Consider the following 27,911-nt stretch of genomic DNA (forward strand, 5'->3'; position numbering starts at 1 on the left):
AGAGGCAGCGTTTGGAGTCAGGTACAGTGACTATGTGTTATCTCCTCAGGCATCTGACTTGATCTCTCCGGTTTTCATTTTCATCACAGTCAGGATGATGAGACATACTTTATAGGATTCTAATGAGGGCTCATTTAGACAATGAAAGTTAAAAACATGACCCAAAGTAGACACTCAGAAATGAAGGTTGTCTCTTGCAAGACGAGACAGGAGATTCAAAGAGACTGGTAGGTTGCCTGAGGTTAAACAGTAGCTAACTGTGAACTAAAAGTCTCCACTCACTGAGCTGACTGAAGACCACTGGGATTGCTGCTGCATAGAAATAAGGGAAGAAATTCTCGCTCCTCTCCTCTCCTTCCCATCTGTCCTCTGGGTCACGGGGACCTGTCCCCATGGAGGCAGGGAAGGAGAGGAACTGCACTCCAGTTGCCTTCTCAGTCGCCCTGGACCTCGGCTGAGTGAGCCTGCCCTGTCCGTGATCTGCAGATGCAGCTTCGGTCTGTTCCCCTGTAGACCCACCAGTCCTTCCCCAGCTGTTCCCTAAGGTGTGTTTCTCTCCTCACAGACACCAATGTGATTCGATATATCCAGCTGACGGAGATGAAGCTCAGCAGATGCTCCCAGAGAGAGAAGGAAGCCATGTGACCAGAACACCTTTCTAGAGCCGCGCCTGGCCCAGGACATCCAAGCACCGCGTGGTGGAGAGCCTCTACCTGGGTTCTGGTCCTTTCTCCTCACTTCCTCCTCCTATTACCCCTCACCTCTGTATCTACTCTCCGTGCGCACAGGAGACCCGCGGATTTGGAATCTGGTGGGTTGCCCTGACAGTGCAGACAGCCTCCTTTCAGTAGGGGCAACCGCTGAAAGAGACCTGGCTTTGGCGGGAACAGCCAGAGAGGACTGTCACAGGTTGGGAGTGCCCTTACAGCTTCGACTTGGGCCAGCACGCCTGACAAGAGGCAGAGCCCGGCAGGTGGACCCTCCCAGAGGTGTCAGGCATGGAGCCCACGGGCTGGACCCTTCCACAGCTTCTTCACAGACTGGAGCATCTCACGGCAACTGTGATGAATCCAGGAGCCAGACAGACACCAGAAGCATCGGTTAAGCCCACAGAGTCCGAGAATTTGTACACTGGATTTCTGCACACACACACACACCCGCTCCCTACCCCCAAGAACCCTCAGCCCCTGCCTCCCTCCCTCCCTCGTGGTCTCATTCTGTGCTTTCTCCTCTCCCCCTTGGGGATCTGAGACTCCGCCAGGATTCACATGCCATCGAAACCCACTCTCAATGCCCTCTGGTGACCACACATACCATTCCCCCAGACTCCCAGCCAGCAGGCAGCTGTGACTGCAGAAGGTCAGGGTGGAGTGGGCCAAGGACTGACCACGTAGGGCTGGGGGAAGGGAGAGATGATGTCTAGGGGACAGAGCATTGTATAGACTGCGAGACTGAACTATGGACGAAGTAAAGTGTGAATAAAAATAAATGAACAGGCAGCAGTCCCTGTCACTTCTGTTGGAAGCAGCCCAATCCCTCACTTTTACTCCCTCCCCCAACCCTCAGTCAGAGTTGCTTACAGCCAGGCAGAATGGGGCTTCCCCCAGAGCAGTGGGCCACTTGTCCAGTGGTGTACAAAGCTGGCTGCGCCTTTGTGCTTTTGGAGTAGGCTGGGACTGTGGAGACCGCCCAGGGACTTGGCTGGTGGGAACCTGTAAGCCCCTTTTTGATGAAATTATCTGGACTCAGTATCTAGCATGTAGAATGTGTTCAACAGGTATTTGTTGACTGAGTGAATGATGACTGCAGACTGGTTCTCCTGCCTTAAACTCATTTTATCCCAGCCTAGTCTCCAGATACCTATGCTCTTTTTGCGATGCCATGTAGCTTCAGTCAAATAAGAAACATTTACTGAGGGCTTGTTGTTTGCCTGTCATTGTGCAATATGCCCTGGGACGAAGGATGTAGTCCCGGTCTTCAAGGAGATGGAAGAGTTGAGAAATAGTCATAGGAGATTATTACCAATGACACCTTTAATTTATATGATGCTTTAAGATTTTCAAAGCACTTTCATGTATTTTTTGTGTGATCAGTGAGACAATATTGTACAAATTAAATATATACAGATGCAATAATGTTAATAGTGAGCATTTATTAAATGCATTCTCCTCAGATCTTTACATGTATAATCTCATTTCTTTCATGTAATTACCCTACTATTCCCATTTGATGGATAAGGAAACTGAAAAACAGAAAACTTGTCCAAGGTTGCATGGCCTTCAGTGGCATAGCTAGGATTTGAACTGAGTCTGTCTGACTCTAGAGTTTCAGCTGTTGACTACTCTGTAGTTAGTTGCTGCCCTAAAAAGTACTGGATTGGCCAAAGGTTTCATTCGGGATTTTCCATAAGATGTTATGGAATGAAATTTTTGACCAATTCAATATTATATTGGATAGTTGTTATTGTTTAGTCACTAAGTCGTGTTCGATTCTTTTGTGACCATATGGATTGTAGCCTGCCAGGCTCCCGTGTCCATGGGATTTCCCAGGCAAGAATACTGGAGTGAGTTGCCATTTCCTTCTCCAGGGGATCTTAGCAGGACAGTGTGTGTGACAAGCCCTGATGATGCCAATGATGGTACATGGGCCACCTTTTGTTGTTTAGCCCTAGTTGAAAAATGGTCCCTAGCACTTGACTCCCTAGTGGTGGAAAAGACAGCTGAGACCCAGCAGTTATTTCTGTATATTGTTCATTCTGCTTGCTGATGGGCCAATGTGTATCACAACAATCCACCAAGCATTCCTCACTCCCTCCCCAGCTTTGGGAAAGAGTCACAATTATAGGTAGAGAATGAAAGGAAACGCAACGTTAATTATGGGTTATTTATTTAATGAGAGGCTCCAGCACTGCAGGATCCAATCTCTGCTCAGGGTCCAGAAGCCAGCAGCACAGGTTATATTCACACAGTTCCTCAAAGGCTTCCAATGGGGTCTGCAAGAAGGTGCTAGAAATATCCAGGGGCTAGCAGCTGCTTGCCTGTAGCTCAGCCTCTGGAGAAGGGAAACAGGGGAAAAGCTGTCATTGCTGCCACACTCTCCCCAACCTCAACCATATCCTCCTCTCTCTTCTCTTCCCTCAAAATGGTTTCACGTGACCCAAACTCAAAACCATGCTACCGCACACAAACACGCAAACCTCCCCCCTTTCCAAGCCTCCATCCCAGAAAGTTTGTGAGCTGGCAGACTGCTCGTTAGGATCTGAAGAATGAAGATGAGGTCAGAGGTGGCCTGCAGAACCAGTTCAAATTGGCAGGGTCTCTCTTTGGTCTTCACGCAGTGAGGAAGGACTCAGGGGAGCTATTCTCAATGTGGAGCAAGAGAGGGTCTTGCCTCACCGAGAGTTGGGGCAGGGCTGGACAGATGATGTTAAGATTGTTGCCATCCTTCCCAGAACTAGGTGAGGACAACCTTGTGGGGCCTCATAGAGCAAGTAACCAGGCTGTCTGCTTATCTAGTGACGTAGATATGCATGCTGGGAACTCCATCACTGTGACCCACAGTTCAATGATCCCAAAGGAAGAAGCTGCCTGGGGAGATGTTTGAGGTAGTGGGACTGAATTTTCTGTGCATTTGTCCAGAGACTTCAGACAACTGGTAAGCAACATGAGGTTTGTTCACCACACCAAACCTTCAGCTTCCTTCTCCTCATCCCGCCCCCAAACAGGGACTATCATTTAATACATGTTTTGTTTGCAAATGTCACTACTGAGCTGAACTTGGAGTGCTCAATCTGGATTTGACCTGCTTTGTCAACTCCTGCTGGGACTTTGGTGATAGAGACTTTGGAGAAAAAAATTACACTTTTGTTGTAATTATTATGAGAGCCTCAGATGTGTATGGTAGAAATATTAGGGGGGGGGAGACAAATTCTGCCCTATAATCCTACTATTGGAGACAGATATTGTTATCCTTTTGAATGTTTCTTTTTGGTATAAATGTACACATGTACATCCTTTTTAAACAGAAACTGGATCATACTGTACATACTCCTTAATAACCTACTTTTCAAAATGTGTATTTATATTTTAGAATATGTAATACATACACAGGTACAAAGTTCAAGAAGTACGAAAAGCTCTAGCATCAGAAGTAAATCTCCTTCCCACCCTGTCTGCCAGCCTCTAGTTCTTCAATTACTTGTGTCTCCTTGCAGAGACAGGTGCGCATTTTCAAATGTCTGTATTATTGTGTCACAATTGCTAGCATTTTGGACACACTTTCTGCCCCTTGTGGTACTTCATTCACAATATCATGAACATAACACGTTTTGTGCATCTCCTGAGCTTTTTCAACAGCATCCTCATTGGGTAAGTGGACCTTCATTTGGTAACCAATCTTGTAATAGTGATTATTTCACCGGTTCCCAATCTTTACTGTAAATAATGTTGCAACAGACATTCTCGTAGCTAAATTTTGCACATATCTAGGACTATTTCCTTAGGGTAAAACCCAAGAAGGAAATTATTTGGCTATCTTTAAGAAATTTGATATATGTTACCAACTGCCCTTCAGAAAGTTTGTACCAAAGTCCTCTTCTTTTGCAGGCTTGAGAGTGCCCTGTTCCCTGCACCCTCACGGCTAGTGGGTATTATCACTTATCAAATCTTTACCAACTTGATAAGAAAAGAATAGTGTATCAACGTTACACGAATTCACACTCCTTTATTAGTGAATAGCATCTTCATGTGCTTATTGGCCATTTGTGATTTTTCTATTTATCTGATATTGGTATGTTTATCTTTATTATCAATATGTACTTTTATTAAGAATATTGTTTTTGGCAAGAAACATTGCCAAAATGCTTTCCAAGTGCTTTGCTTTCAAGTTTTGTTTATGGTGCTTTTTGACATACATAAATTCTTAATTCTACAATTAATTTGTTCCTCTGTTGCCAGCTTCTTCTGCCTACTGTTTGTTCACTCTCTCATTTCTATCAGAACGGTCCTTCCAAAACCCAATCCGATTATGTCACTTCAGCTTAAAAATCTTTATTGACTCCTCATCACTTTTAGGACAAAGGCCAAACTCAGCATAAAACACAAGGTCTTTCAAAGGATTTCTCACACAGACTCACCTCCTGGTCCTCTTGCCAAAGTTCCCTACATTCCAGTGCTACATAGCTTCTTGTGATTCGCTGAACCCATTGTTCTGGGGTCTCTTGGCCTTTCCATGCTTTCCAAAGCCACCTAGCTGGCTATGACTCACCCTCCAACCCACTCTGCCTTGTTAATTCCTATAGCATTTGTCAAGGCTCGCTGCTTGAAAGTCTGCCTTGACTCCTTAGTCTGCATTCCTAAAACAACATGAGCCTACCTCTGCCTAGCATTTGCTACAAATAGGAATTAGAACTTCCTATTTCTGTTTCTCTGGTCCACTACCTGGATGTTCCTCAAGGCAGGCACTGTGGTTTATTCATCTTCACAGCTAGAATGCGTAGCACAATGCCTGAAACATAGTAAATGTTCAGTAAACAATGGGCGTTGAACTTGAAATGAATGATGGATTCAGTGGCAAATATCACTTGAAGTAAGTGCAGACTTTGACTGGTCCTTCTAAGAACTGAACAAATCTTAAGAGACTTGGTTCAAAAGAGAAGCTACATATTCCAGTGCTATGCGTTCCAAAACATTAGAATCACTTGAAGCAGCTTTTTTAAAAATACATTATCTCAGTCTCAGCCTTAGATCCATTGAATCATGGAGATGATGCTCAAGATACAAGTTTTTTAACATCCTAAAAAGTTTCTGCTGGCCAGCCAGGTAAAGGAGCCAGGGCCGAAGTAGACCAGCAGAAAATCAGAACACCCAGCTCCACTCTATCAAATCATGCAATCTTTCAGCATGGATGTCTTTTGGCAGGGATAGATGGAGCTTTGTTTCAATACCAGTTTGGTGTCTACTAGCTGTGTGACTTTGGGGCAGTTGCTTGACTTTTCTGATCCTCATTTTCCTGACCTATACATGGGATACTGTCATTTCCTTTGAAAGGCTGTTGGGAGGATTAAGAAATACCTGTCTTCTAGGTCAGTACTTGGCACAGAGTAAACATGAAACAAACAGTAATATCCTCCCCCTCCCCAGCCTCAGCTTCCTCATTTATATTTTCTTCCTGGCTTTATGCTCAGTCCTGTCTGACCCTTTGCGATCCCGTAGACAGTAGCCTGCCAGGCTCCTCTGTCCATGAAATTCTCTGGGCAGGAATACTGGAGTGGTTTGCCACTCTTTTCTCCAGGGGATCTTCCCCACCCAGGGATCAAACCCAAGTCTCCTGCATTGTAGGCAGATTCTTCAATGTCTGAGCCACCAGGGAAGTCCTCCTCATTTCCAGTGTGGCTAGTAATACCTGTATGTTTAGCTTGGGTATTTTCCCAGACTGAACTCTAGAAGAAAGGAGACTTTCAACAGTCCCCTGGGTTACTCTCTGATCAAATAGAACAGCTACTTGGGGGTTAGGGGAGCACAGGAAGCCCCATCCTCCATCGCACACCTTCTCCAAGCATATCAGACTCCACAGCAATTGGTTGGAGTAATTATGATGTGTTTCCTAGAACCGAGTGTTTCCTAGTCACATCCAAAGATCAACATAGTTTTCTTGCTGCAGTTGCTCCCAGAGGCTGGCAGCTTCTAGGCTGCAAGGAGAAAGCTATTGTCAGGAAAGAGGATAACCGCTGCCCAGTCTCCTTCCAGTGCCCTGGTATCTACATCACATGCCTCAGAACAGGAAAGACAAAGCTGGCCGCAAGGCCAAAATAGCTGATCTGCAGCTGCTTAGATTAAGATGCCCCTGCTGCCCACTCCCACTGCCTACACTTGCTCTCCCCACCAGCCCAGGGCAGGCAGCACAGACTGGGAAAATGCATTCAGTCCATCAGGCATGACAGAGTTCAAATTACCAAGTCAGCATGAAAAGTCTCCCTCTAAATGGACTGAAATTGGATTCTATTAAAAACCACATTCAGCGAGGCCCTTGGCTATTAATATTTGCTAAGACACAGAGGAGGGGGAGAAGGTAGAGGGCCCTGCAAAAGGTTGGGAATCTCAGCTGTTCTGTTGAATTGCTTGTCTGGAAAAAAGCCAACAATTGAAAGCCAGATTTGCCCTGTCAACATCTCACAGAATCTTAGGGCTGGAAAGAATGTTAAAGCTCGATAATTCAACCTCTCATCTTATAGATGAAGGATCAAGTCCAGAGACGGTAAGTGACTTCTTCAAGGTCACATAGCTAGTAAGTAACAAAGCCAGAACTAGAACTCACATCATTTTTCTAACAACAAATTTATATTGTGTCCACTGAACCAACATACATTTACAAAGCATCTTTCTTCTTTGAATATAATGCTGTGATGTTACTCTCTTCTAAAGAAAGAAGGAAAATAATACTCATGCAATCATCCTCTCACTCAGTACTTACCATTCCCATCACTAGTATAGGTGGTTAACAAGGTATTGTCTCCGCTTGTGAAACTCAGTCTATAGGGAAGAAGGAAGAGTAAACAGGCAACTTCAAAACTGCGTAATAAATGTTATAGAAACACCCAGGGCTCATGGAGAAGAGGCATCTATAGCAATCCTAGAGGATCAAGGAATATTTTCCTGAGGGAGTGCCAATCGGAGGGGCAGAAGTGGTAAAAGAGGAGTCAACTTCAGACCAGGGTCAATGGCAAAGCTCTGTTACTCCTTTTCCTGGATACGATATGAAAAGATTTGGGGCTGTCATTATGAACTGTCTTTCCTTACCCTTTCTCTGGGTTTCATGCCTCGGTTCAGGTAACGACACTTTACTGCCCATATAGGCTCAGGGCCCAGGAAGTCACAGAAAACTCTGCAGACTCTATCTGATTAAACCCCCTCTGTGCAGAGTAGGGACAAGTACACCGGTTATCTTTGAGCTCAATCAGAAGCTCTTCAAGACTTGTGATTTCCACAGTAGGTGAAAATTCTACACTAGGTTTCATGAATGTAGCCCCAGAGGCATCATGTCACGTGGACCTTTGATATATTCCAGTATTTTTTCCTCCTCTGATCTCAGCCTCTTTATTCTAGAACAGCATTATCCATAAGAAATAGAATGTGGGCCACCTGCATAATTTTACATTTTCTAATAGCCTTAAAAAGGTAAAAATAAACAGAGAAAATGACTTTATCTTCATTTATAAATGGGTTAATAAAGGTAAGTCAGAATCCTGTCTGGATATCGTAATCACCCAGTCAGCATTTAGAAAATACAGACGGTGGGGTCCTGGAAACAGCATTTTTAAGAAGCTGAAATTCTGGCAAGAGAAGGGGATGACAGAGGAAGAGATGGTTGATGGCATCACTGACTCAATGGACATGAGTTTGAGCAAACTCCAGGAGATGGTGAAAGACAGGGGAGCCTGGCTTGCTGCAGTCTGTGGGGTCACAAAAAGTCAGACACGACTGAGTGAGCAAAAACAAGAAAATTCTGGTAGTGGTTCATAGAGTCATATTTAGGAATTGCTGAGCTGTTGAAAGGGCTTCCCTGAAAGGTTTCTGACAGTTCTAATAGTCTATAAATATGTAGTAGGAAAGCTAGCTAACACAAACAGAATTGATCCTTTCTGGTCCATGTATTTGTTTCATTAATTTGCATAAATCAGTATACATACTGGGGACTTCCTTGGTAGCTCAGTGGTAAAGAATTTGTCTGCCAATGCAGGAGACAGGTTTGATCCCTGGTCTGGGAAGATCCCACATGCCACAGGGCAACTAAGCCCGTGCACCACATCTACTGAGCCCACGTGCTGCAACTACCGAAGCCCGTGCACTCTAGGGCCCGTGCTCTGCAACAAGAGAAACCACCACAATGAGACAGCATCGCATCACAGCTAGAGAGTGGCCCCTTCTTGCCACAACTAGGAAAAAACCCACGCAGCAACGAAGACCCAGCACAGCCATGAATAAATAAATATGCATATTGGTCAAAGGTGAGAAAGCTTTCCTTTTTCAGAGCTCTAGAGAAGATGGAGGGATAGACATAAAGACAGTGGGGATGGAGTGTCTAACCATCAGGCATGGTTACAAGTTCATGGTAGACTGATATTTGATGAAAACTTCTATGATAAGGAAATGAAGAGATTAAAAAGGTATGCCAGGGGAGTTCCCTAGTGGCCCAGTGCTTAGAATTCTGGGCTTTCATTGCCATGGCCCAGGTTCAATCTCTGGTCAGGGAAACATAATTTAGTATAAGCAAGGTACTGACATTTCATCCCCAGTGGATCCAACTGAAACCTTTGAGCACGCATGAGGTTACTTAGGCCGCTTAGGTACCATCAGAGCCATCACTGAACTTGTAGAAGAGCTGAATTCTTTTTCTTCTTCCATTCTCCTTCTGCTTGCAGCCACAGCTACCTTTAAGCCACTAAGCCCTACTTTCTTAGCCCGGGTCTAATCTTAGACCTGCCCAGGTTTGCACCAGCCTCTAGTTAAAAGAAACCAAGGTCTTAATTGAAGTGTGTTCTAAGATCCAGAAAAACCAAGGGTAAAACAGAAGAGGAAAGGGAGCTGAGAGAAACGAAAACTCTTTTTGTCAATCAGGTTGCTTATTTTGCAGTTGAGAGACTGAGGCAAAGAGCACTGATGAAAGCAAGAATACTGCTAGCCTGGTCTTCATTTCTGGGATTCGCTGCACAGAGACCTCAGAGTTTGTCTTTAGGACTGTCGGAAGTTGCTTCCATTGGCTTCCTGCATTTGTTGGCAGGTACCAATAAGAAAATTTTGAATAAGACTATGAATAGAAGGTATGCATTAAGAAATGTCTAGTGAATAGTAGAATTATGTCTGGTGATTTTTAAAAAAGAAAACTTATACTAAATATTGCTGATGTTAAACTGTGTCTATATGCCAAAGCCAGGAACGTTTGATATGGCAAAGGCATACTGGTGATGTGGTTCCCTTTCGCTGCTCATCTCTATACAAGAAATTTATTCGAAGATGAGTCCACTAAAGTATAAAGTCAATTTCAGTGTAGAATGTAATCTAGTTCTTAGCATCAGCTGATGGCATTATATCCTGGCATAGAGTTTAAAAATCCCAGCAGTTCACACATCCCCCATGGAGAGTCGGGGACCTGGATAGGTGAACAGCAGTGCTTCTCAAGCTTTTCTGTGCCCAAGAATCACCTGGAGATATTGTTAAAATACAGACAAATTACTGAGTGGGAGAAAATAGCTGCAAATGGTATGACTGATAAGGGGGTAATATCTAAAATTTATAAGCAGCTTATACAACTCAATATCAGAAAGAAAACAAAGAACACAATTTTTTCAATGGGCAGAAGACTTGGATAGATTATTTTTTTCACAGAAGACATGCAGATGGCCAAAATGCACGCGAAAAGATGCTCAGCATCGCAAATCATCAGAGAAATGCAAATCAAAATCACAATGATGGTTAAAAGTCTGGCTTAACCTTTGCGCATCTTCAACACTAGAGAAGTTGGCCAGATTGATGTCTGAGATCCCTAGCCTCTTCTTGCTGACCCTCTCTGCTGGCCTCCACAGGACCGTCTGACAGCCCCCTCCTCCCTCTCACTTCAAGAGCCTCTGTATTCCTGTGTTCTCTACTCTCTCCACATCAAAGGTGGCTTTCAGAGGAAGATCTGAAAATATTTCTCAGTGTCTCCACCTGTATGAGTTTTTTGAGGAAGTTTGCATTTTAAGCCTTACCACTTAATCAAGAGAGAAAAGTTTAGGAGAGCTTAGGTCTCAAGGATAAATGGCAGTTGATTAGGCTCAAGCTGGAGAGGGAAGTGGGAGAAGAAAGGACATTCTAGGCAGGAGGACCTATGCTTGCATATCCTAGTCACTCAATGTTTGTTCACAAAGCGCTAAAGAAGAAAAGGGTGTGTTTAGTCCACTGGGACCAGAGAGGGATCTCTCCGAAAAAAATCTCGGCTCCTTTCCTGAACCTTTATTCTACTCTAAGAGAAGAGAGTTGGACAAAATATGCTTCATACATATTGTTTTCCCCCCTCTATTGGCCATGTAGGTTGATTTTTCCTTTAATTTAGTATTTTAAAAGTAAAAATAACCATTCCACCAGGTACCACTTAAACAAGAGGAAATCTCTTGCTTTCAACCAAAGGTATTTGTTGTAATGGAACAGGTTAGAGTTGCCTGCTTTTTACCCTTTCACTAGCTCCCTTAGTTATTCAAGCCTCTACATAGTTTCTCCTTCTAGAAGCATGGTAAAATCCTTTGAAATCTGGCTTCTGACCTTTGGAGTCTTGTCAGGGATAAGAACCAGAACCTAGAATTTTCTAGAACTTTGCTGGGAGGACCACAGTTCAACCCAGGGCATGATCGGGCCGCTCTGCCCATTCTCTTTGTGTGGTTCATTTCTCTGACCCTCACTCTCCAACCCCTTGGCTTGCCTGAGTTATGGGGACCTGTGACTGCTCTTCTAAGAGAGAAGCAAGCAAGAAGACAGCAGCAAAAGCAGCTTTGGGGTAAATTTCAAGCAGCTGGGGGGTTTGCAATTGGTTGATGCTAGTACACCAGTGAAAGGAAGTGTATTAGACCAGACTAGAATGGAAGATTGGAGAAGGCAATGGCAACCCACTACAGTACTCTTGCCTGGAAAATCCCATGGACGGAGGAGCCTGGTAGGCTATAGTCCATGGGGTTGCAAAGAGTTGGATACGACTGAGTGACTTCACTTTCACTTTACACTTTCACTTTTCACTTTCATGCCTTGGAGAAGGAAATGGCAACCCACTCCACTATTCTTACCTGGAGAATCCCAGGGACAGCAGAGCCTGGTGGGCTGCCATCTATGGGGTTGCACAGAGTCAGACACAACTGATGCGACTTAGCAGCAGCAGAATGGAAGATAGAAATGTGAGGAATGGGCACCTGGGGACAAAAGGGGATCGATCATATGTATGAGTCAGGGAACAAGGATCCAAACAGTCAGTTTCTTCTCATCTGCTGAAACAATGGGGATTGTCTCTTGGGTTGAGAGCCAGGGACACTTGGCTGATAAAGGCCTACTTGTAAGAACACAGAGCAAGCTGAATGGCACAGATATTTAGAAGAAAAATTCTGAGCTTTTATATTGTGAAGTGTGGGAAAAGAGATGTTAACCAGTAGAACATCTTACTAGTAAAACCAAGAAAGACTCTCATCCACAGAATACCTGGGCAACAACCTAGAAAAGAACTAGTTTATTCTATGAACAGCTAGGTTGAATTTTTTAAGTCATTTCTGGCTATTCAGTGAAGCTGACCATCTAGTTGTCAATCTCCAGGTTTCTGTCCCCATTAGACACAAGGTCTTCAAGGGCAGAGACCACGCGTCTTGCTCGCTTTTGCATCCTTGATGATAGGCATATAATAGTGTGATCCGCTATTATAGTGATCCACCGGCCTTCAAGCAATTAATAGTCAGGGGAAAGAATTCATAATAAAGATCAAGGGCAACAAAAAAGTTGAATAGCTAGAAATACTTCTGCACCACCTACTCCCGCATGAAACTTAAGGCAAAGGAAAGGACTTCCCTGGTAATCCAGTGGTTAAGAATCTGCTTTGCAATGAAGGAGACATAAGTTTGATCCCTGGTCAGGGAAATAAGAGCCCACATGCCTTGGAGCAACTAACCCCAGGTGCTACAACTACTGAGCCCGGGGACTATAACTAGAGTGTCCATGCCCCTCAATGAAAGATTCCACAGGAAACAACACAGATCTTGCCTGCCACAACTAAGACCCTATGCAGCCTAATTAATTAATTAAAATATGAGATAGTACATAAATTTTTTTAAAAAGACAAAGGAAAACCTAGGCCCTAAAGTTGCTCTAATGGAAATTGGTCTTCCCTCAGCCTCTCCTGCTCTCATGCTGCATTTCACCCATGTTGTCGCCTAGTCTTACAGCCTTTGCCCCCCAAAGCAAAAGGCTTCGATTAACCAGTCGAGTCACTTAATCTCATTTGGGAAAAACCAACTCTATGGTCTGTGACTCCTCCTCCGATAACCCCATACAGAGTCACCAGCAAACCAGTCATTACTATAGCCCTGGAGCTGACAGAGGATTTCATTTGCTTTTTGAAAGACAATTCATATGAAACATGAGGATAAAGACAACTGGCTACAAGAAATCAAAACTCTGCAAGCGTCACCTTCTCTCATCCCTCCTTTCTGCTGACTTACTCCTTCTTGTCTCAGAGATGAGCATCTTCCACTCAGGCTGCTGAGCGAGGCCTGTTGACAGGGCAATGAGCTTTCCAAGCCTTAGCCTGGCAATCTAGCTTGAAGGCGTCCTCTGTCATCAGGCCATTTTGGAAAAATGTAATTCACTGAGCTCTGATTTGTAGGAGGCTAAATCTTAAAAGAATGAGGACTCTGAAGAAACCATAGGCAGAGAAGTAACTATCTCAGATAACAAAATGCTTTTATTGCATAAACTTCACAGGCCTCTAGAGCTTAAAAGGAGCTCATCTAATTGAACCTTTTATAAAGAGAGGGAGGCTCATGGTGACAGAGCTGGGACTGAAATTCATTTCTTTCAGAGTCCAAGCTCCATACTTCTCAGTGACCCTGGGCCTTCCATGCAATTCTAGGTTGGCAACTTGTTTCCTAGGGTAGGAATTCCATCCTGGAACCCCTCAATTTGTACCTCAAATCTAAGAAAAGAAGGAAGAAGTGACTTTGGGGATTCACTGTCAGGCCACTGAGTTGAAAGAGAGCTGCCACTATAATAAAAAATTCCCTCAAGCCTCCTCATTGGGCGGCTGAGCTTCAGAGCTCTCCAACCCTGACCATAGAGGTCTTAGCAGTTCTCCATGTCTTAGGTCACCATGGAAAGGTAGTGACCCCTGAGCATTTGATGGAGACAGGCATGGGAAGGATTGAATGGCAAGAAAGACCATGCACCAAGTTACAGTTGGCTTGGAATTAGAATTTATGTCACTGCTAAAAGAGCACAGCAGTAGTTAAGCTGAACAAATCCCATCAGTTCTATTTCAAAATATATCTAGAATCTGACTGCCTCTTTCCACTCCTACTACTAACTCTCTGGTCAGAGACATGATCTCTACCCTCTTAGCAACACTAACTAGATCCATTACCCCTGTGCTTGACTTCCTCAGTGTGTTCCAAAGTGATTCTGTTAAAACTTGATTCCAATCATGTAACTCCTCTGCTCAAAACCTTCCATGGCTTCCCTCTCACTGAGAGTAAAAGCTGAACTATGAACCACTTACTATGAACAACAGGATCTGACAGTATCTGGATCTATAGCCTCTGACTTCTTCACCTGTCTGCATCTCCAGTCTCCCTGTGACTCATCGCTGGTTCCCACCTCAGGGCTTTTGCATTGACTGTTTCCTCTATCTAGAATTCTCTCTGAACCCCCCTTCCATGCCCTCACTCCAATAACATGACTAGCTCTACCTTTCAAGGTCTTTACTCAGAAGACACCTTCTTAATAAGGCCCCTCCTGACTACCCCCATCTAAAATCTTAACACTTGTCCCAGAAGGTGATATTTCCTATATCTCTTCCCCATTTTACTTCTTCTCCTTTGCACCTGCCAGTGACATATTACATATTTTACTTATCTTTCTTTGATCAGTTTTTGTTAAACATTTTTTTGCTTATGGCACAAGGGTTTTAGTTCCCTGGCCACAGACTGAACCCGTGCCCCCTGCAGTGGAAGCACGGAGTCCCAACCACTGGACCATGAGGGTTAATTTATCTTATTTATGGTCTTCCTCTCCCACTAGAATACAAATACCACGAGGGTTCACTGTTGCTTCTCCAGCAACCAGAATGGTATTTAGCACACAATTGGCATTCAGTTAACAACAGTTAATTTCTGAAAGGCTAGTGGATCACACGCACTATTGTATGCTTATCATCAAGGATGCGAAGTGAGAAAGATGCATGGTCTCTGCTCTTGAAAACCTAGTGTCTAATGAGGGACAGAAACATAAAGACTGATAACTAGATGATCAGCTTCGCTGAATAGCCAGAGATGAGTTTTTAAAAATGGAGAAAATAGCACTGAAACATGTATATTACCTTATGTGAAATAGATCACCAGTCCAGGTTTGATACATGAGACAGGGTGCTCAGGGTTGGAGCACTGGGATGACCCTCAGGGATGGGATGGGGAGGGAGGTGGGAGGGGGCTTCAGGATGGGGAACACATGTGCACCCATGTGATTCATGTCAATGTATGGCAAAAACCACTCAGTTCAGTTCAGTTCAGTCACTCAGTCATGTCTGACTCTTTGCAACCCCATGAATCGAAGCACGCCAGGCCTCCCTGTCCATCACCAGCTCCCGGAGTTCACCCAAACTCATGTCCATTGAGTTAGTGATGCCATCCAGCCATCTCATCCTCTGTCATCCCCTTCTCTTCCTGCCCTCAATCCCTCCCAACATCAGGGTCTTTTCCAATGAGTCAACTCTTTGCATGAGGTGGCCAAAGTATTGGAGTTTCAGCCTCAGCATAAGTCCTTCCAATGAACACCCAGGACTGGTCTCCTTTAGGATGGACTGGTTGGATCTCCTTGCAGTCCAAGGGACTCTAAAGAGTCTTCTCCAGCACCACAGTTCAAAAGCTTCAATTCTTCAGCACTCAGCTTACTTCACACTCCAGCTCTCACATCCATACATGACCACTGGAAAAACCATAGCCTTGACTAGATGGACCTATGTTGGCAAAGTAATGTCTCAGCTTTTTAATATGCTGTCTACGTTGGTCATAACTTTCCTTACAAGAAGTAAGCGTATTTTAATTTCATGGCTGCAATCACCATCTGCAGTGATTTTGGAGCCCAGAAAAATAAAGTCTGCCACTGTTTCCACTGTTTCCCCATCTATTTCCCATGAAATGATGGGGCCAGATGCCATAATCTTAGTTTTCTGAATGTTGAGCTTTAAGCCAACTTTTTCACTCTCCTCTTCCACTTTCATCAAGAGGCTTTTTAGTTTCTCTTCACTTTCTGCCATAAGGGTGGTATCATCTGCATATCTGAGATTATTGATATTTCTCCCGGCAATCTTGATTCCAGCTGGTGTTTCTTCCAGCCCAGCGTTTCTCATGATGTACTTTGCATATAAGTTAAATAAGCAGGGTGACAATATACAGCCTTGACATACTCCCTTTCCTATCTGGAACCAGTCTGTTGTTCCATGTCCAGTTCTAACTGTTGCTTCCTAACCTGCATATAGGTTTCTGGAGAGGCAGGTTGGGTGGTCTGGTATTCCCATCTTTTTGAGAATTTTCCACAGTTTATTGTGATCCACACAGTCAAAGGCTTTGGCATAGTCAATAAAGCAGAAATAGATGTTTTTCTGGAACTCTCTTGCTTTTTCGATGATCCAGCAGATGTTGGCAATTTGATCTCTGGTTCCTCTGCCTTTTCTAAAACCAGCTTGAACATCTGGAAGTTCACGGTTCACTTATTGCTGAAGCCTGGCTTGGAGAATTTTGACCATTACTTTACTAACGTGTGAGATGAGTGCAATTGTGCAGTACTTAAGCATTCTTTGGCATTGCCTTTCTTTGGGATTGGAATGAAAACTGACCTTTTCCAGTCCTGTGGCCACTGCTGAGTTTTCCAAATTTGCTGGCATATTGAGTGCAGCACTTTCACAGCATTGTATTTCAGGATTTGAAATAGCTCAACTGGAATTCCATCACCTCCACTAGCTTTGTTCATAGTGATGCTTTCTAAAGCCTACTTGACTTCACATTCCAGGATGTCTGGCTCTAGGTGAGTGATTACACCATCGTGATTATCTGGGTTGTGAAGATCTTTTTTGTACAGTTCTTCTGTGTATTCTTGCCACCTCTTCTTAATATCTTCTGCTTCTGTTAGGTCCATACCATTCCTGTCCTTTATCGAGCCCATCTTTGCATGAAATGTTTCCTTGGTGTCTCTAATTTTCTTGAAGAGATCTCTAGTCTTTCCCATTCTGTTGTTTTCCTCTATTTCATTGCACTGATCGCTGAGGAAGGCTTTCTTATCTCTCCTTGCTGTTCTTTGGAACTCTGCATTCAAATGGGAATATCTTTCCTTTTGTCCTTTGCTTTTCACTTCTCTTCTTTTCACAGCTATTTTTAAGGCCTCCTCAGACAGCCATTTTGCTTTTTTGCAATTCTTTTCCTTGGGGACTGTCTTGATCCCTGTCTCCTGTACAATGTCATGAACCTCCGTCCATAGTTCATCAGATACTCTATCAGATCTAGTCCCTTAAATCTATTTCTCCCTTCCACTGTATAATCATAAGGGATTTGATTTAGGTAATACCTGAATGGTCAGGGGGTTTTCCCTACTTTCTTCAATTTCAGTCTGAATTTGGCAATAAGGAGTTCATGATCTGAGCCACAGTCAGCTCCTGGTCTTGTTTTTGCTGACTGTATAGAGCTTCTCCATCTTTGGCTGCAAAGAATATAATCAATCTGATTTCGGTGTTGACCATCTGGTGATGTCCATGTGTAGAGTCTTCTGTTGTGTTGTTGGAAGAGGGTGTTTGCTATGACCAGTGTGTTCTCTTGGCAAAACTCTATTAGCCTTTGCCCTGCTTCATTCCGTATCCCAAGGCCAAATTTTCCTGTTACTCCAGGTGTTTCTTGACTTCCTACTTCTGCATTCCAGTCCCCTAGAATGAAAAGGACATCTTTTTTGGGTGTTAGTTCTTAAAGGGCTTGTAGGTCTTCATAGAACCGTTCAACTTCAGCTTCTTCAGCGTTACTGTTTGGGGCATAGGCTTGGATTACCATGATAATTGAATGGTTTGCCTTGGAAACGAACAGAGATCATTCTGTCATTTTTGAGATTGCATCCAAGTACCGCATTTCGGACTCTTTTGTTGACCATGATGGCTACTCCATTTCTTCTAAGAGATTCCTGCCCACAGTAGTAGATATAATGGTCATCTGAGTTAAATTCACCCATTCCAGTCCAGTTTAGTTCGCTGATTCCCAGAATGTTGATGTTCACTCTTGCCATCTCCTGTTTGACCACTTCCAATTTTCCTTGATTCATGGACCTAACATTCCAGGTTCCTATGCAATATTGCTCTTTACAGCATTGGACCTTGCTTCTATCACCAGTCACATCCACAACTGGGTATTGGTTTTGCTTTGGCTCCATCTCTTCATTCTTTCTGGAGTTATTTCTCCACTGATCTCCAGTAGCATATTGGGCACCTACTGACATAGGGAGTTTCTCTTTCAGTATCCTATCATTTTGCCTTTTCATACTGTTCATGGGGTTCTCAAGGCAAGACTAGTGAAGTGGTTTGCCATTCCCTTCTCCAGAGGACCACATTCTGTCAGACCACTACAATATTGTACAGTAAGTAGCCTACAATTAAAATAAATTAATTAATTAAAAAAATTGAACTTGGCTCTTCAGGAATAGACTAGTTCTTCCCCAGGTCTCTGACCAAACTTTCTGTGGATGAATGAAGCAAAGAGTTGTTTGGGTGCCCATGACATGGCATCTCTGACCTGCCTTCCAGCTGGGAATGAGGAGTCAGGCCTCCTGAAATAACAATATTTGAGCATCCCCATCTCTGACTGTTTAAAACTCTGTCTCTCTCAATACGCGGTGAATAAAGGCATAGTCCTCATATCTCCATACTCCGTCCCTCAGGCTGATCCTCCTTTCCTACTCAGGCCCATCCAACTCAGAGATCTTCCTGCCAAGTTCAGTGAATTTCAACTTGGTTAAGAGCAGTTGTTTAAAGGGCAGCCTTTACTAGGTCAGCACAATGATAAGCATTTTACAAACAGTATTTCATTTCATCCTCACCAGGTAGGTAATACCATTCCCATTTTCATATGAGAAAACCAAAGCTTAGAGACTGCCCTGAACACGCAACTGAGTGATTTCTCACCTCGTTCTCTTCTCTGAGATCCTGCCATCTACCCACAGAGATGGGTCCTTGCTGACATGCTGATACCAAGCATGCAACACTCCCCAGGCTGGGGTAGAAACCTGACCCCAGTGCTGCAGGGTCAGTTTCTTTTTCCCAGAAATATAGATGTGGCTATAGTGGCATTACTACAAGGTCCTTCCTAAAGGGAGGACTGGAACTTCAGGTGTGGCCATGGGTACCATGAAGTCCAAGCAAGAAAGAGGTAAGAATCAGATGTGCTGAAAATCAGAAGGGCAGAGCACAACTGTGGGGAAGGAAGAGGAGGAAGAAAGAGGTCACACCATGGTCCACAGTGGCTTTTCCCGGGCTCCCAGGTTTTCTGAGACTCTCCCTTACTCTTCCAACTAAGTGCTCTATTCTGATTAAGATAAACTGAATGGTTTTCAATTATTTGAACCAAAGGGGCTTGACTCAGAGAAGTTAAATAACTTACCTAATAGCACGTGGCCCCAGAAGGATGAAGCTGAACCTCCAAAGCTCATGCATTTCTGTAACTGCCAAACCACTCAGATTCTGTCTTCCCAGAGGCAGGCAGGGCAGCCTGTAGGGCCGTCCCTACCAGCTCACACTGTCTCCTTGCCCCTACTTTCACACCCACCATATTTTCCCAAGGAAAACTGAGATCACTCCAGGGCAGACTCAAATGGAGAAATAAGTTAGTTAATGATGAGAATGTGGGACTTCCCAGGCAGTCAGTGGTTATGAATCTGCCTGGCAATACAGGGGACATGGGTTTGGTCTGGGAACTAAGATCCCACTAGATCTCAGGGCAACTAAGCCTGTGCACCGCACTACTGAGTCCGTGTGCTCTAGAGCCCACATGTTTTAGAGCCTGTGCTTCGCAACAAGGGAAGTCACTGCAATAAGAAGCCTGAACACTGCAACCAAAGAGTAGACCCCAATCACTAAAGAAGCCCACATGCAGCAGCAAAGAGCCTGTGCAGCTCAATGAAGACCCCACATAGCCAAAAAAAGTAAGTGAAGGGGGTGACAGAGGATGAGATGGTTGGATGGTATCACTGACTCAATGGACACGAGTTTGAACAAACTCCGGGAAATGGTGAAGGACAGGGAAACCTGGAGTGCTGCAGTCCATGAGGTCGCAAAGAGTCAGATACAACTTGGCGACTGAACAACAATAACAACAAATAAATAAATGTTGAGAATGCATAGCAAGTAGAAAAGAGCAGCACCATATTGTGGGTTAGGAGGAGACATCCTGGGGTTGGTGTTTTTACCAAGTCTTGGGTCTTTGGGGGAACAGGTAGAACTATTTCCTTCCCTCCATCAGACCTGGCTAAGCAGATGGCTAATGTGAGGAGAGGCGGGAGCCCAGTAAGGAGTCCTGGGGGCAGTGTTTGGAGCGGTGACTTTGTTCATGAGGCCTCCCCCATGAACAGAACTGCATTCAGACTTGCCCCCAAATATGCAATCAAGCCAGGCAAAGCCCACAAAAAAAGTGGGCCAAAGGCTTCTCCAGGCAGATCCATTAGAGGTAGCTGCTCCCTTGGAGCCACTTGAAGTCTGCAGCTCCTGGAGCTCCGTTTATTGACTCTGTTTATTTCTCTAATTTGTCAAGTACTGTCTGCGAGCTTGAGCTCGTCTCCTAAGTGCTCAGCTTCTATCCTGCCTCCCAGGCTTCTCCAATTTGATTAGCGTACTCTGCTCTCCATCTTTTGAGTCATTAATGAAAACACTGATGAATATTGGGCATAAGTCACATCCCTGGGAGGCCTCTCCTCAGCTGGCTACCAATCTGGCAAGGATGACCCCTCTTTTCAAAAAGACAGGCTTTGCCTGTCATGAGTTTTTGTCCTCTCTTTCCATTATCCATTTATTTAATCACTCACTTGCTAATTGTGCTAGGGCTAGAGACTTCCTACAATTTCTGGCAAATGTAAATTCATGGAAATATTAATTATTACCACCATGAAGTGCTCTGGGGACACAAAGCTGCACTGGGAAAACCGCAGCCTCAGTAATAAGAATGAGAATAAGAGTTGCCACCTGCCAGTGATGGGCGAAGTATCACACAGATATTACTGAGTCTGTGCTGGACATTATCCACCCTGGGGGGGCAAGTGTTGGTAAGGATTAAGAGGAAGAAGTCTTTAAAAAAAAAGGAAGGATTCTAATCTTGCAATAGCCTATAATGGAAAAGAAACTGAAAAATAATGAATATATACTTTGCTGTACACTTGAAACTAACATAATATAGTAAATCAATTATACTTCAATTAGAAAATAGTAAGCACTTTTATTTTGGTTCTTCCACTTACTGGCTCAAGCCTTCTTTATCTTTTATTGTCCTCCCATAAACTTACTTAATAGGATTATTATAAAACACTTAAATTACATAAGATAATACAGAAAAGGTGCTTGGAGCACAGCCACACGTATAACAAACATTCTGCAAATGTTTACCATTATTATTATTTCACTCAATACAACTACCTGATACAAAGTACCATTATTTGGGTTTTACCAACAAGAAAAGTAAAGGTTAGCAAGGCTGCTGCTGCTGCTAAGTCACTTCAGTCGTGTCTGACTCTGTGCGACCCCATAGACAGCAGCCCACTAGGCTCCTCTGTCCCTGGGATTCTCCAGGCAAGAACACTGGAGTGGGTTGCCATTTCCTTCTCCAAAGCATGAAAGTGAAAAGTGAAAGTGAAGTCACTCAGTCGTGACCGACTCTTAGCGACCCCATGGACTGAAGCCTACCAGGCTCCTCCGTCCATGGGATTTTCTAGGCAAGAGTACTGGAGTGGGGTGCCATTGCCTTCTCCGGTTAACAAGGCTAATTTGCCCAAAGTCCTATGGCCAATAACAGAACTAGGATCCAGACCTGTCTGTTTGAGGCCAAATCCCGTTTGCTTAATTATTATAATCTGAAAAGGAAGATAATATGGCCTAAATAACTATTCAACAAGACAGCAAAGCAAATAAGACTGTAAGGAACAGAATATATTCATGATAAAAATAAATTCTCAGTGAATACTACCAAATGATTATGACGACGATATACAGTTATTAACATAAGTGCCATACTAAAGCTTTAAAAGACAGTGTTTTAGGGTGTCAGAGGAAGGAGAGATCATTTCTGAACAGGGCAATATTTGGGGACTTTCAGGGAGGAGGTACCATTTGAGTAGGACTTAGCAGATGGATAGGAGTTGGACAGAATGAGAAAAGAGAGAACAGCCCCCCATGTAGAGGAGGGGACATGAGCAAAGGCAAGAAGATCAGGACCATTTAGGGTGTGTTTTAAAAAAATAGCAAGAAGTTCCATTTAGATAGTAAGTGGCATATGCAAGGAAATAGTTGGGAATGAGCTAGAAAGGCGGGGAAAAAAAAAAACCACAGTGGTGTTAAATAAATAAAGCCTTGAATCAAAAAACTGGCCAATGCAGAGAGATTCTGACACTCCAAGAGTCTCCTAGAACTCACTGGGGAAGGAACGATAATAGAGATTTGGGGATGAAGAACGGGATTTCTAAAGCATCAGACACGATTAAGCGCACGCACACACAAACACACACACACGAGTAATTTCCAGGACTTACGCACAACAGGGCTTAAGCTTGAGGTGGGGGCTGGGCAGAGCTGACATTCAGCCAACCCATGACTGTAAACACAGGCTGTTAAAACATTAATATGCTTTGAACCTCGAGGACATCATGCGAAGTGAAATCGGCCAGTCACAAAAGGACAAATACTGTCAGGTTCCACTCCTGTAAAGTATCTGAAGCCGTCCAGACCATAGATGCAGAAAGTAGAAAGGTGGTTGCCAGGGGCTCGGGGGAGGGAAGGGGGGGAATTCATGTTTAGTGAGTATAGAGTTTCAGTTTCGCAAGATGAAAACGTTCCAGAGGTCTGTTGCACAACAATGCAAATACACTTAACACAACTGAACGGTACTTTAAAATGGCTAAGATAGTAAATTTAGTACTATGTATTTCTGACAAAAAGGGAAAAAAATGTGAATATTCTCCCCAAATACTCTCCTTTCAGATGGTGAATGACACTGCCCCTTCCCCGGGACCCCTGGACCTCCCTGACATCCTGCTATGAGAGGACTCATGTCTGGCACTATTTTGAAAATCACCCCTGGGGCTAGCGGACTTGGCTGAAAGATGCTTTTGTACTGCATTTTTCTTAGGATAGAAAAACACAACCATTATATCGATGAATGGGGGAGGCGGGCAGGGCCACTGCTGAAGAGTGTGGAAAAAGCAAACAGGCCCAACCACTGCACTCTGGCCTCAGACATTCCTCAGGAGGGATCCCTGCAAGAGAGAGTTAGCATTGCCTGGAACTCTCTTCCTGCTGAGTCACCAGGGCGGCCCCACCCAGTCGTGCCACTGTGTTCTTTGGAGTCTGGAGGTACAGACCCCAAGACAATTTCTTCCTGGGTCCAGAAGGATCACAAGGACCACCTCAGGACGTGAGGCATGCCCACCCCACGGGGCACACACATGACTGTTCACCTTGTAGTCACCTGGCTTTCCTGTTGCTCCCAGCAGACACCCCGACCCCTCCATTAGCTTGGTAATGCTGTGGAAGGTGCCAGAAAAAAAAAAAAACCAGTCTCAAAGAGTTGGTTTTTGGCAGCTCTGGCTTAGTCATTTCTCTTCCTAATGAACTAGTGGAGAGATGGATCTGTCGGCCCATCCCGCTCCCTGCCCAGCGCCCAGTTCATCATCTGCCAGGCAGGACAGGAGGGGAAAGGAAAGGAGGTGGAAGCTTGAGGGTTGCTCTAGCCTCTGCTGTAACTTCCTCCTCCTGCCCCAAGCAATGGCCTCTGTCAGTCCTGCATTTCAATCTGATTCCTCCTACTTCCCGCACTCACCTCATCAACTCCCAGCACTTCACAAAAGAGAATCAAGAACAAGGAGGAAGGGATTCTGAAACAGAGCTTCTGGTCAGCCAGGGTGCAAGGGGTGATGCCAAAGGTCAGATGTCAGTGGTCTTCCAGGACGGATGGGGCCCCCAATCCCTGACTTTCAGCCCTGTGTGCTACATACTGCTCCTCCCTTGGGAAGTGGCTCCATCCTTGACCCAGGGAGCAGTTGGAAGGAGCCTGTATGTGTTAGTCGCTCAGTCATGTCTGACTGCTCGTGACCCCACGGACTGTAGCTCACCAGGCTCCTCTGTCCATGGAATTCTTCGGGCAAGAATACTGGAGTGGGTTGCCATTCCCTTCTCCAAGTGATCTTCCTGACTCAGGAGCCTAGACATCTGATATCCGCCCTTCGGCTGGGTGGAGATATTATTTCTTTAAAAAAGGTCAGAGGCTCCCATCCTTCCCATCGAGAAAACTTAGAGGATAACGTAAAAGATCTTACCATTTACCTGAAGCCATGGTGACTTTCAGGGCTTTTCCAAGGGGCCTCCTCTGGGAGGGGAAAGGAGAGCCCATGAACGGCAGAGACCTGAACAAGGGAGAAAGGGCCACAGGAAATGGAGGGTCTGGGGCCGTGACAGTGAAAATGGTCTTTAGTACAGTATGAAGTTTTCTCAAAACCTAAAAATGGAGCTTCCATATGTCCCAGCAATTCCTCCCCTGGATGTATATTTTTTTAAAAAGAAAAATGCTAATCTGGAAAGATACATGTACCCCATAGCAGCAGTATCTACAATTACCAATATATGGAAGCAACCGAAGTGTCCATCAACAGATGAATGGATAAAGAAGATGGTTTATGTTGGAATACTACTCAGTCACAAAAAAGAATTAAATTTTGCCGTTTGCAGCCACATGGATGGACTTGGAGAACATAATGCTAGGTAAAATAATTTAAACAGAGAAAAATAAATACTGTATAATATCACTTATATGCAGAATCTAAAAATGACACAGCAAACTAGTGAATACAACAAAAAAGAAGCAGGCTTACAAATACAGAGAACAAACTAGTGGTTACCAGCTGTGGGGGCTGCAACATAGGGGTAGGGGAGAGGAAGTACAGACTATTAGGTGTAGAATAGGCTCAAGGGTGTATTGGACAGCACGGGGGATCTAGCCATAGTTTGTAATAACGTAAATGGAAAGTACCCTTTAAAACTTGTATAGCACTTCCTTGGTGGTACAGTGGATGAGAACCCACCTGCCAATGCAGGGGACATGGGTTCGATCCCTGGTTGGGAGGATTCCACATTCTGCGAGGAGCCGCTAAGCTTGTTCACGGTAACTACTAAAGCCTGCGTACCCTAGAGCCTGTTCTCCTCAACAAGACAAGCAAGACAATGCAAAGCGGCCTCTGTTCACTGCAACTGGAGACAGCCCTCATAGCAATGAAGACCCAGAGCAGTCAGAAATAACTGATAATAAATACAAGTTTTAAAATTGTATAAAAATTTAAAGATGTTTTTAAAAAGAAATAACGGGGTGGGGGGGAGGTCTTTACTGGCACATCAGTCTTCATTACGCAGTGCCTCCCACCTGTCTGCCTGCAGCAGGTTCCTAGGGAAGCATCCGTGTTTTCCATTTTGGCCATCCTTCTCCTTGCAGTGGCATATGCTGTCTGTTCCCTGCCCACCTCTGGCCTGACGGGCCAGTGAGCTGGAATGACATCATCTCTGCTCCTGCAGAGCCCACTTTCAGTTCCTGACCAACTTCTCTTCTCTACCGCCGCCCCTGCATCTCAAGCCAATGGTGCTGATTTGGGGATTTGGCTCAGCCTTTCCTGGGCATCACCAGTGTTGGCTTGGCCACCCCAGTGGCAGCAGACACTGACCCGGCCACCCCCGTAGCCTGGTCAGCCCATCATGGCCTGTGATTCAGCTTAACATGGCGAGACGGCAGCCTCTTCTACATGTAGAAGGATTCTTGTTGAGCTACAGTATAACAATTCATATTTATATAAATAATAACACCTAATTTTTAAATAGAACTTCTCAAGTACCAGGCACTATCCAAATGTTTACGTATATTGTTCATTTAATCCTTACAACTTTGCAAGTTCTATACTATTGTTGGCCCCAATTTATGGACTAAGGAAACTAGTGCATAGAAGTTAGCTGAGATACTCAAAGCTGCATATAAGAAACAGAGCCTGGATTCCAGTCCAGGTTATTAAACTCCAGAAAATGCAAGCCTTTTCCAAAACATCATGCTACAAAGCCACCAAAAGTACACAGGACTGGTACCCAATTCTTTCCTCAAAACAGGTGGTGATGTTGTGGATGGAGAAGCATAAGAGGAGGCAGATACCTGAAAGATGGAGGGAAAAGGACTCAGAAAAGGGATCGGAGTCAAAGGCCAAAGAGGAGTTGAGATTTGTTCCCCTGTTTCCCAAGACCTGGCTCCCATGGCAGATGGTAGGCTGTGGGGTGGGAGTGAGGAGAAAATTAAAGACCTAAAAAAAGGATAAGCAAGCAGAGGAGGCCTAGAGGCAAGGAATGCAGGCAGGCTGACCCAAGGGAAGCGGTCAGATGGACAGCACGTCAGAAAAGCATGATGGGAGGAGCTGGGGAACCAGTACTGAGCCCCCAGTCTAGATCCAGGGCAGAACCAGACGGTCCCTGGATTTAACTGTAAGCCATGAAAGCAATCCAAAGAAATGGAAGCAGTGACAGATTTTATTTTCTTGGCCTCCAAAGTCACTGCGGACGGTGATTCCAGCCATGAAATTAAAAGAAGCTTGCTCCTTGGAAGAAAAACTATGACAAACCTAGACATTGTATTAAAAAGCAGAGATATTACTTTGCCAACAAAGGTCCGTATAGTCAAAGCTACGATTTTTCCAATAGTCATGTATAGATGTGAGAGTTGAACCATAAAGAAGGCTGAGCAGCAAAAACTGACGCTTTTGAACTGTAGTGTTGGAAAAGACTCTTGAGAGTCCCTTGGACTGCAAGGAGATCAAACCAGTCAATCTTAAAGGAAATCAACCTTGAATATTCATTGGAAGGACTGATGCTGAAGCTGAAGCTCCAATCCTTTGGCCGCCTGATGCAAAGAACGGACACATTGGAAAAGATCCTGATGCTGGGAAAGATTGATGGCAGGAGGAGAAAGGGGTGACAGAGAATGAGATGACTGGATGGCATCATCCATTCAATGGACATGAGTTTGAGCAAACTCATAGTGAAGGACAAGGCAGCCTGGCGTGCTGTAGTCCATCGGGTCGCAAAGAGTCAGACACATCTGAGCGATGAAACAACAATGAAAGCAATCAGTTCATCACTGCAGCCCTCTTATTGACCAAATTTTTCCAAAAACAGGAGACACCAGAGACCCCCAACAGGGCTCCCAGCTCTTGGGGAAGAGAGAGCCAGGGATGCAGAGATGGAAAACAAACACTAACCTTTTGGCCAGCAGGGCTCAGGGAGTGCCTGGCATTGCCGGTTCCTTGGCCCTGAAGCAGGCTGTCAGCCCAGGCCAGGCCAGGGGTGAGGAAAGGGAGGAAGGCCACCCCCACCAAAGCCCTCAGGGGCCATGTCCACAGGCTGGCGTCCTCTGGAAAACACTCCAGGAAAAAACCAGCAAAACTGAGACAGAGGATTTCCTTCCTCCAGCCCGTCAGAAATTCCCTCAGGGCTCTTCCAGGAGCCACCAGTCCGCGTTTTGTAACCAAGTTTTTAATCCACCCTGTGAGCAGGAAATGGATAAGGAAGTAAGATGGAAAAGCCTCAGAGTCCGTTGCTGTTGCCGGTTCTTCTCACCGGGATAAAGCTGAGGAAACAGATTTTTCCAAGTTGCACTTGATGCGGGTGGAAACTGAGACCCACTGCCTAGAACTGAGGGTCAGGGGTAAAGACAGCAGACCTTTGCGGAAAGGGCTTAGTGGGAAAGAAGGCTGCAGGGGAAAAGGAAGGATGGGAAAGGAAAGATGGGAGGAGGGAGGAAGGGGAGGGGGAGGAGGAGGAGGAAGAGAAAAACGGGTGGGAGGGGGTGGGAAGGGGGAGGGGTTAATGAGATGGAATCCTCAAGGACT

The 27,911-nt window shown here is 44.7% G+C and overlaps 1 protein-coding gene and 1 long non-coding RNA gene across 5 annotated transcripts in view; one reads left to right on the forward strand and one right to left on the reverse strand.

The window, feature by feature from the left end:
* TTC9 (tetratricopeptide repeat domain 9) overlaps window positions 1-27,911 on the forward strand; it is a 69,873-nt gene that overhangs the window by 30,893 nt on the left and 11,069 nt on the right. Inside the window, exon 3 of one of the 2 annotated variants that reach the window (XM_055538491.1) lies at window positions 566-3,919. The exons of the other annotated variant lie outside the window; for it this stretch is intronic. Within the exon in view, the coding sequence (XP_055394466.1) occupies window positions 566-645 (80 nt within the window). The 3' untranslated portion in view covers window positions 646-3,919. Of the gene's footprint in view, window positions 1-565; window positions 3,920-27,911 lie in introns of those variants that run through there. 2 annotated transcript variants of the gene reach the window in all.
* Window positions 2,874-27,854, reverse strand: LOC129621745 (uncharacterized). 3 transcript variants are annotated; one of them, XR_008699655.1, is made up of 4 exons: window positions 27,282-27,854; window positions 11,810-11,932; window positions 7,471-7,529; window positions 2,874-3,051 (listed from the first exon to the last, which is right to left on the reverse strand). It is a non-coding gene; the product is annotated as an uncharacterized LOC129621745 (long non-coding RNA). The 3 variants fall into 3 exon arrangements; XR_008699656.1 differs by lacking the exon at window positions 27,282-27,854 and adding an exon at window positions 22,536-22,670; XR_008699654.1 differs by lacking the exon at window positions 11,810-11,932 and having other exon boundaries at window positions 27,282-27,853.

Source organism: Bubalus kerabau, chromosome 10, assembly GCF_029407905.1.
Source record: "Bubalus kerabau isolate K-KA32 ecotype Philippines breed swamp buffalo chromosome 10, PCC_UOA_SB_1v2, whole genome shotgun sequence".
In the NCBI taxonomy this organism is placed as follows: domain Eukaryota; kingdom Metazoa; phylum Chordata; class Mammalia; order Artiodactyla; family Bovidae; genus Bubalus; species Bubalus kerabau.